General features: G+C 56.2%; 1 protein-coding gene across 1 annotated transcript in view; it reads left to right on the top strand.

Annotated features, from left to right (window-relative positions):
• The window catches only part of LOC144607687 (voltage-dependent L-type calcium channel subunit beta-1-like), a 142,163-nt gene that overhangs the window by 76,844 nt on the left and 56,074 nt on the right, over nt 1-9,245 (top strand). The window contains 3 exon segments of the mRNA XM_078424696.1: nt 4,891-5,010; nt 6,461-6,565; nt 6,567-6,584. Of these exon segments, the coding sequence (XP_078280822.1) occupies nt 4,891-5,010; nt 6,461-6,565; nt 6,567-6,584 (243 nt within the window).

Genomic DNA, 9,245 nt, shown 5'->3' with positions numbered 1-9,245 from the left:
AGTTTAGTGTAGTTTGTTGTCACGTGTACAGCGAAAAGGTTTTGTGAGCTTGTTGCAAGGTGGTTGTCCTGACACCAGGTCTTCAAGCTCGCTCCTGAACCCCCTCCTGTTTTGCTTTGGTATCCGGCCCACTACGAAGGCGTCGTCTGCAAACTTCGTCTGTAAATGGAGTTGGATTGGTATTTGGCCGCACAGTCAGTGGTCAGTGTACCAGCAGTATAGAAGGCGGCTGAGAACGCATCCATCCGTAAGCTGAGGATTATGTTGAGGATTATCGTGGAGGATGATCTGTCCCCTATCCAAACTGAATGGAGTTTGTTGGCCGTGTAGTCGAGGATCCAGTTGCAGAGATGATGGCTGACTCCAAGTTCCACGAGCTTGGAGATGAGCTGGGATGGTGTAATGGATGGGTGGTAGATATTGAAAGCAGAGCTGTAGGCTATAGGATAGGAGTCTGAGGGAGGTGGCTCTCTTATGCTGGTGTTCCATGGATGAGTGTGGGGCCAGGGCAGATGGTATCGGTCGTGGACCTGGTGTGGCAGTAGGTGGACTGCAGTGGGTCAAGGTTACTTGGTAGAGTGGATTTAATGCGTTCCATAACCAGTCTCTCAAAGCACGTCATGATGGTGAATGTCAAGGCCACTGGACAGTAGTCATTAGGGTTGTCAACTGTCCCTTATTAGCCGGGATATCCCATATTTTGCGCTAAATTGATTTGTCCCGTGTGGGACCGCCCTTGTACTGTGTTAGGCCCTGAGACTGTAGGCCCTGGCACTGTAGGCACGGACGCTGTAGGTCCGGACGCTGTAGGCCCGGATGCTGTAGGCCCGGACACTGTAGGCCCGGACGCTGTAGGCCCGGGCACTGTAGGCCCTGAGACTGTAGGCTCGGACACTGTAGGCCCGGACGCTGTAGGCCCTGAGACTGTAGGCCCGGACACTGTAGGCCCGGGCACTGTAGGCACGGACGCTGTAGGCCCGGACACTGTAGGCCCGGACACTGTAGGCCCGGACACTGTAGGCACGGACGCTGTAGGCCCGGACACTGTAGGCCCGGACGCTGTAGGCCCGGACACTGTAGGCCCGGACGCTGTAGGCCCGGACACTGTAGGCCCGGGCACTGTAGGCACGGACGCTGTAGGCCCGGACACTGTAGGCCTGGACACTGTAGGCCCGGACCACTACCCTGCGGGCCGCTGTAGTCCTGGACACTGTAGGCCCGGACAATGTAGGCCTGGGTGAGGTCACGTGGGGCGCGGGGCGGTGACGTCGCCCTTTGTCCCTTATTTGGGAGTGAGGAAGTTGGCAACCCTAGTAGTCGTTAAGGCATGCGATCCTGCTGCGTGTGTCCGAGCGACCATACTTTAAAAAAAAATTATTACAAATACTTTATTCCAAAAACAAGACAAAACATACAAAGTGGTAATGTGGTCAGATCAAAAGCTGCCCGTATCGGCAGTTTACAAAACACAACAAATATCAAATTAAAATCCCGCCATCTCTGTCAACAACACATTCGACCCCCCGCGGGGACCAGCGTTCACGGAAGGCCTCCAGCGTCCCCGTGGGCACCGCGTGTGCGTGTTCCCTCTCCAGGGACACGCGGGCACAGACGTAAGCCCGGAACAGGGGCGGGCAGCCGACTCCTGTGAGGCCGTCGACTACCCGCTGCCTGGACACACGGACGGCCATCTTGGCCAGGCCCGGGAGCAGACCGACAGGGAGACCCCCTCCTCCCTCCTGACCCTCCCCCCCCCCCCCCCCCCCCCACCTCTGTACCGGGTGCCCAAAAATCAGCAGCGTGGGGCTAAAATGGAGCCAGAACTTGAGGAGCAGCCCCTTCAGATACTCGAACAGGGGCTGCAACCTCACACAGTCTATATACAACCTCTCCAGCTTCCAGGACCTTAGGGTCCTTAAGCTTCCCTGGGCGAGGCTCAGAGGCGAGCACGAGTTTATCTACAGGCAGGGGTCCCGCTTGGAGGTGTTGCTTCTTTTTCTTAGCTTCCCTCCCCTGCTGACGCTCCCAGCCCCCCTCATCCACCCCCCACACTCCACCGGCATCCCCCGCCACAGGTACAGGGCATGGGGGTGGTGGGGGATGGGGGGTGGGGGTAAGGGAGCAAAGCCTTCACGGACCACCGTGGTAGAACCAGCGGCCCCAGATGGGCCAACAGTGCTTTCCTGGGCCACTGTGGTAGAACCAGCAGCCCCAGATGGGCCAACAGTGCTTTCCTGGGCCACTGTGGTAGAACCAGCGGCCCCAGATGGGCCAACAGTGCTTTCCTGGGCCACTGTGGTAGAACTGGCAGCCCCAGATGGGCCAACAGTGCTTTCCTGGGCCACTGTGGTAGAACCAGCAGCCCCAGATGGGCCAACAGTGCTTTCCTGGGCCACTGTGGTAGAACCAGCGGCCCCAGATGGGCCAACAGTGCTTTCCTGGGCCACTGTGGTAGAACTGGCAGCCCCAGATGGGCCACCAGTGCTTTCCTGGGCCACTGTGGTAGAACCAGCAGCCCCAGATGGGCCAACAGTGCTTTCCTGGGCCACTGTGGTAGAACTGGCAGCCCGGGTCCTGGGACAATTCCTGCGGAAATGCCCCACCTCTTTGCACGCATGACAACGCGCTTTGCCCCCATTCCAGTACACGCGATAGAAGAAACCTTCCCACTTCACATCAAAACTCCCCTCCATATCAATCCCCTGTGCCACCTGTACGTACGCGCGGCGATTGAATGTTAATACATGCTGCATCTCGGGATCATCCAACAGTTTGGTGGGCCCAGGCCGCACCTCCCCCAGCTTAGTTACATGTGGGAGCAGGAGCGCGTCCGGAACATAAGGGGGAACGTTGGACAGCATGACCGGCAGCACGGGACGTCCCCATGGGTCCACCGCCAGGAAATTCCCGCCCACCGTTATCCCATTCTCCAGTGCGGTAGCCACCGACTGCTCAGTCTTTAGGATGACAACAGCCTTCCCACTGACCACCGCGCCTGCAACTATGGCCTTCTTGCCAACAGTCTCCCCCAGCGCGGTTAGCACAGCCTTGAAGGTAATGTTGCCCTGCAAGGTCACTTTCACCCCATGTATACGCCCCAACGACTCATGGCCCTTAGTCACGGAGACTGCCGACTGTACGGCAGCTGCAGAACTCCGAGGGGCCACCATCTTTAGGGCGTGGAGCAAAACAAAATGTCTCTGTTCTTTATAAATCAAAGCAGTCTTTCTGCTATTGCTGCACCTCCACGCATTTCCAGCAGTTTAAAGTCTTGTGAAGGCTTTCCTGGAAAAGCAACAGAAGCAGTCTCCTCCTGATAAGTTAGGATAAAGTCCGTGCCGATCCTCCCCGTCGTCGAAAATGGAGCTTCCGGAGGCTTCTTCCCCAGGTCTCGGTCGCCTCCCCGGCTTCAACGAAATCCAAAGCACTGTTGCCGTACTTATCCGGCACGCCTGGACCGGGCGAAGTCGGTGTGGGAGGGAGCTCTCCGATCTTACTGACCACAAACACCGCTCCAGACTCAGCTCCCACCAGTACAAGTGCAACTTGGCCTTCCGACAGCCACTGCCGCTCCTACGACTTTCCAGAATCACGGACAATCCCTCCCTGATTAGAGGAATCTTTGAACAAAGGAGGCCTCTGCGGTCCGACAAAGCTCCGAACTGCAAAGTCCGACCCCTTTCGCTCCTTCTGGCCAAACAAAACCTTCCAAAAAGTTTATCAGACCCTCCCCGCCAGAGGAACACCTCCTCTCCCGTCCCTGCCCTGCCGCACTTACACCGGCGACGCTGCCTGACTGCACTTTGCAGACAGTGATGGGGTACAGTCCGTGCCACGTCCTGACACGTGTGTCCGAGCGGCCATACTGGGAGTCACGTTTGCCCCGGTATTGTCTCTTGGCGTTGCTGACGGCTTGGCGAACATCGCGGTGAGCTCAGCACAGTTGGACTTGTACACAGCGGTCTTGGTGAATGGACTTCATCCATGGTTTCCCGTAGGAGAACATCCGGATTATCTTCCACAGCACGTAGTGGAGCGGAGAAAATGTGCAGGAAGGAACAATAGACAATAGGTGCAGGAGGAGGCCATTCGGCCCTTCGAGCCAGCACCGCCATTCAATGTGATCATGGCTGATCATTCTCAATCAGTACCCCGTTCCTGCCTTCTCCCCATACCCCCTGACTCTGCTATCCTTAACAGCTCTATCTAGCTCTCTCTTGAATGCATTCAGAGAATTGGCCTCCACTGCCTTCTGAGGCAGAGAGTTCCACAGATTCACAACTCTCTGACTGAAAAAGTTTTTTCCTCATCTCTGTTCAAAATGGCCTACCCCTTATTCTTAAACTGTGGCCCCTTGTTCTGGACTCCCCCAACATTGGGAACATGCTTCCTGCCTCTAACGTGTCCAACCCCTTAATAATCTTATATGTTTCGATAAGATCACCTCTCATCCTTCTAAATTCCAGTGTATACAAACCTAGAGAGAAGGAATGGGTCTGAAAAAGGGTCTCGACCAAAATCCTCACCCATTCCTTCTCTCCAGAGATGCTGCCTGTCCCGCTGAGTTACTCCAGCTTTTTGTGTCTGTCTTCCACAAGACGACCAGTTGTCTGACTTGTAATTTACCTGCACGACAATTGGCATTTCCTTTCCCCTCATCTGCAGACAGGAACTAAATGTGAAAGAACGGCACGGAATGACCTGTTTCACTCGTTGTCAGTCTCACCTCCCTCGTGTGCCGTCTGTGCGGAGTCAATCAGAGATCACCGCAGGTCTCAAACGCTGCAGTAACTCAGCGGGTCAGGCAGCATCCCTGGAGAGAAGGAATGGCTGGCGTTTCGGTTCGAGGCCCTTCTTCAGACTGAGATATGTTTCTGTTTCCTCGCCCAGGGTTCAGCGGACTCCTACACCAGCCGCCCGTCAGACTCCGACATCTCTCTGGAGGAGGACCGGGATGCTCTGCGCAAGGAGGCCGAGCGACAGGCTTTGGCACAACTCGAGAAGGCCAAGGTGAGCCTGGCACTCGCCTCACCTCACCTCACCTCCGCCACGATCCCGGGCCTTCCAAACCGCACCGTTGGCAGCGGCCTGTGTGTTGTACCGATCGCCCCACCTCACTGCATGAAGCCGAAACTCCAAGGATGGCAGTGACGTACACTGGTCAATGTGGTAACATGAACTCAAGCCAAGTTGGGACTCCACCCCCCCTCCAACTCCCCTCACCCGCCCTCCAACGCACTCCATCCCCTCTCCCACCCCCCCTCCACCCCTCTCCCACCCCCCCTCCACCCCTCTCCCACCCCCCCCTCCACCCCTCTCCCACCCCCCCTCCACCCCTCTCCCACCCCCCTCCACCCCTCTCCCACCCCCCCTCCACCCCTCTCCCACCCCACCTCCACCCCCTTCCAACTCCCCTCACCCTCCCTCCAACGCCCTCCATCCCCTCTCCCACCCCCCCTCCACCCCTCTCCCACCCCCCCTCCACCCCTCTCCCACCCCCCTCCACCCCTCTCCCACCCCCCTCCACCCCCCTTCCACCCCCCCTCCAACTCCCCTCAACTGCCCTCCAACGCCCTCCAACGCCCTCCATCCCCTCTCCCACCCCCACTCCACCCCTCTCCACCCCTCTCCCACCCCCCCTCCACCCCTCTCCCACCCCCCCTCCACTCCCCCTCCAACTCCCCTCACCCGCCCTCCTCCACCCCCCTCCATCCCCTCTTCCACCTCCTCTCCAACTCCTCTCCCCTCCATCTCCCGTACTCCCTCCCCCCACCTCCCTCTCCACCCCCACTCCACCCCCCTTCCACCCCCACCCCCCTCCAACTCCCCTCAACTGCCCTCCAACGCCCTCCATCCCCCCTCCACCCCCTCTCTACTCCCCCTCCACCCCCCCTCCACTCCCCCTCCACCCCTCCTCCACCTCCTCTCCAACTCCTCTCCTCTCCCCACCATCTCCCCTACTCCCTCCTCCCCTCCACCCCCTCCACACCCTCTCCACCCCCCCTCCACCTCCCCTACTCCCTCCACCCCCTCCTCCCCTCTCCACCCCACTCCACTCCCCATCCCCCTCCATCCCCCTCCCACCCCCTACACTTCCCCACCACCCCCTCTCCACCCCCCCTCCATCCCCTCCTCCACCCCCCCCCCTCCCCTCCTCTGCCCCCACCTCCCCTTCCACCTCCCCTACCCCTCCCCTCCACCACCCTCCCATCTCCCCAACCACCTCCCCTCCACCTCCCCTACCCACTCCCCTCCACCTCCCCCCCCCCCTCCCCTACCCCCCCCCCCCCCCCCCCCTCCACGCTGGTTCAAGATTCGAGAGCCCAGAGTTAAATCCAGTCACAGAGTTGGGGAATGTAAACTCCTTTGTTAATCTGGGATAAAACAGAGGCTGGACTCTTGTTGAAGATCCAACCGTGCTCTCAGATGTACTGTATTTCCCTGCTTTATGTTGTTGCAGACCAAGTCCGTTGCCTTTGCTGTTCGAACAAATGTCTGCTACAACTCTGGCCAGAACGACGATGTTCCTGTGCAGGGCATGGCCATTTCCTTTGAAGCCAAAGATTTTTCTACACATCAAAGAAGTAAGCTCTGTGCTCAGACAGACGCAACATGCTGGAGAGGGGAGGGGGGAGAGGGGAGGGAAGGGGGGAAGGGTAGGAGGGGGGAGTGAGAGGAGAGGGGAGGGGGGGGAGGAGAGGAGGAGAGGGTGCTGCAAAAAATGCAGGAGAGGTTTGGGCCTAACGGGTCCACTTGGTCTAGTCTCCCTCTAAACGTCCTATCCATATAGCTGTCTCAAAGTTTCTTAAATGTTGTGATAGTCCCCTGCCTTAACCCCCACCCCTGGCAGCTCGTTCCATACACCCACCACATCTATTGTGTGAACAAGTTACCCCTCTGGTTCCTATTAATTCTTTTCCCCCTCACCTTAACCCTATGTCTTCTGTTTTAGTATAGTTTAGTTTAGAGATACAGCGCGGAAACAGGCCCTTCGGCCCACCGAGTCCGTGCCGACCAGAGATCCCCGCACACTAACACCATCCCACCCACTAGTGACAATTTACAATTTCCAGAAGCCAATTAACCTACAATCCTGTACATCTTTGGAGTGTGGGAGTGAACCGGAGGACCCAGAAAAAACCCCACGCAGGTCACAGGGAGAACGTACAAACTCCGTACAGACAGCACCCGTAGTCAGGATCGAACCCGGGTCTCTGGCGCTGTGAGGCAGCAACTCTACCGCTGCGCCACCGTGCCGTCTGGTTTCCGATTCCCCTACTCTGGGCAAGAGACTCTGTGCGTCTACCCGATCTATTCCTCTCATGATTTTGTACATCTCTATAAGATCACCCCTCATCCTCCTGCGCTCCAAGGAATAGAGGATTAGCACAGGGTTTAATTAATGTTTGGAGGATTTAATTAATAGGTGATTTATTAATGTTTAAAATTAGTCCACAATTGTGGGTTTAAAAAAAAAATCAGAGTAAAATGAGGGTCAAACTGTGCGTAAAAGCTTCAGGCAAGTGGTGCTTGTGAATGCTAACAGGAGTAGAGTTTGCTGGAAAGTTGGAGGGAGGGAAGGCTCCTGATCCAGTTGTGCCATTTAGTGAAGTCATGGCTGATCTGTGATCTAATTCCACACACCGGAGTGTCTCATGTGCCTTAATGCAGGAAAACTGTTCATTGCAGATTTAAAATTAACAACTGGCCTTGTTTGTACTGCTGCTTGTAAACTTCCCAGCCTCTGCAGCCCTCTGTCTTTACTTTAGTTTGGAGATACAGTGTGGAAACAGGCCCTTCAGCCCATCGAGTCCGCACCGACCAGCGATCCCCCCCACGCACTGTCACTATCCTACACCCGAGGGACCATTTCCAATTTACAGAAGCCAATTAATTAACCTGAAAACCTGCACAACTCTGGAAACGGAGCACCCGGAGAAAACCCACGTGGTCACGGGGAGAACGTACAAACTCCGTACAGACAGCACCCGTAGTCAGGGTTGAACCCGGGGTCTCTGGCGCTATGAGTGGCGTCACGGTGGCGCAGCGGTAGAGTTGCTGCCTTACAGCGAATGCAGCGCCGGAGACTCAGGTTCGATCCTGACTACGGGCGCCGTCTGTACGGAGTTTGTACGTTCTCCCCGTGACCTGCGTGGGTTTTCTCCGAGATCTTCGGTTTCCTCCCACACTCCAAAGACGTACAGGTTTGTAGGTTAATTGGCTGGGTAAATGTAAAATTGTCCCTAGTGGGTGTAGGATAGTGTTAATGTGCGGGGATCGCTGGGCGGCGCGGACCCGGTGGGCCGAAGGGCCTGTTTCCGCGCTGTATCTCTAAATCTAAAATCTATGAGGCAGCAGCTTTATTACTGCACCACCGTGCCGCTCTACTTATCCCACCCGTTAAAGGTCTGCCTGCAAATTCTGCCCCAGTTCCCAGATCCCACAATTAGACAATAGACAATAGGTGCAGGAGGAGGCCATTCGGCCCTTCGAGCCAGCACCACCATTCAATGTGATCATGGCTGATCATTCTCAATCAGTACCCCGTTCCTGCCTTCTCCCCATACCCCCTGACTCCGCTATCCTTAAGAGCTCTATCTAGCTCTCTCTTGAATGCATTCAGAGAATTGGCCTCCACTGCCTTCTGAGGCAGAGAATTCCACAGATTCGCAACTCTCTGACTGAAAAAGTTTATCCTCATCTCCGTTATTTTCTTCTCGTTTCCCCGATCAGTTCTGCTTATTCATTATCTTGTTGAATTGATGGCTCGGTCATAACCATGTATTGTCTCTCTATGGACTGGTCAGCGCGCAACAGAAGCTTTTCACTGTACATGCTGAACTAAACTAACTCACGTGGTTCAAGGGGCGAATTCTGGATGAGTTATTCGGGGTGACAACTGAACCACGTGGATGTCTTCTGTTTTAGTTTAGTTTAGTTTAGAGATACAGCACGGAAACAGGCCCTTCGGCCCACCGAGTCCGTGCCGACCAGAGATCCCCGCACTTGCGTTTGTCTTCGTTCCGAGATCCCAGTGGAACAAGATAGTGATGGGAATTTATTCACAAAATGCTGGAGTAACTCAGCAGGTCAGGCAGCATCTCGGGAGAGAAGGAATGGGTGACGTTTCGGGTCGAGACCCTTCTTCAGACTGATGTCAGGGGGGCGGGACAAAGGAAGGATATAGGTGGAGACAGGAAGATAGAGGGAGATCTGGGAAGGGGAAGAGAGGGACAGAGGAACTA

The sequence above is a fragment of the Rhinoraja longicauda genome, chromosome 29 (assembly GCF_053455715.1).
Source record: "Rhinoraja longicauda isolate Sanriku21f chromosome 29, sRhiLon1.1, whole genome shotgun sequence".
Lineage (NCBI taxonomy): Eukaryota > Metazoa > Chordata > Chondrichthyes > Rajiformes > Arhynchobatidae > Rhinoraja > Rhinoraja longicauda.
This window is presented reverse-complemented; position numbering and strand designations above follow the sequence as displayed.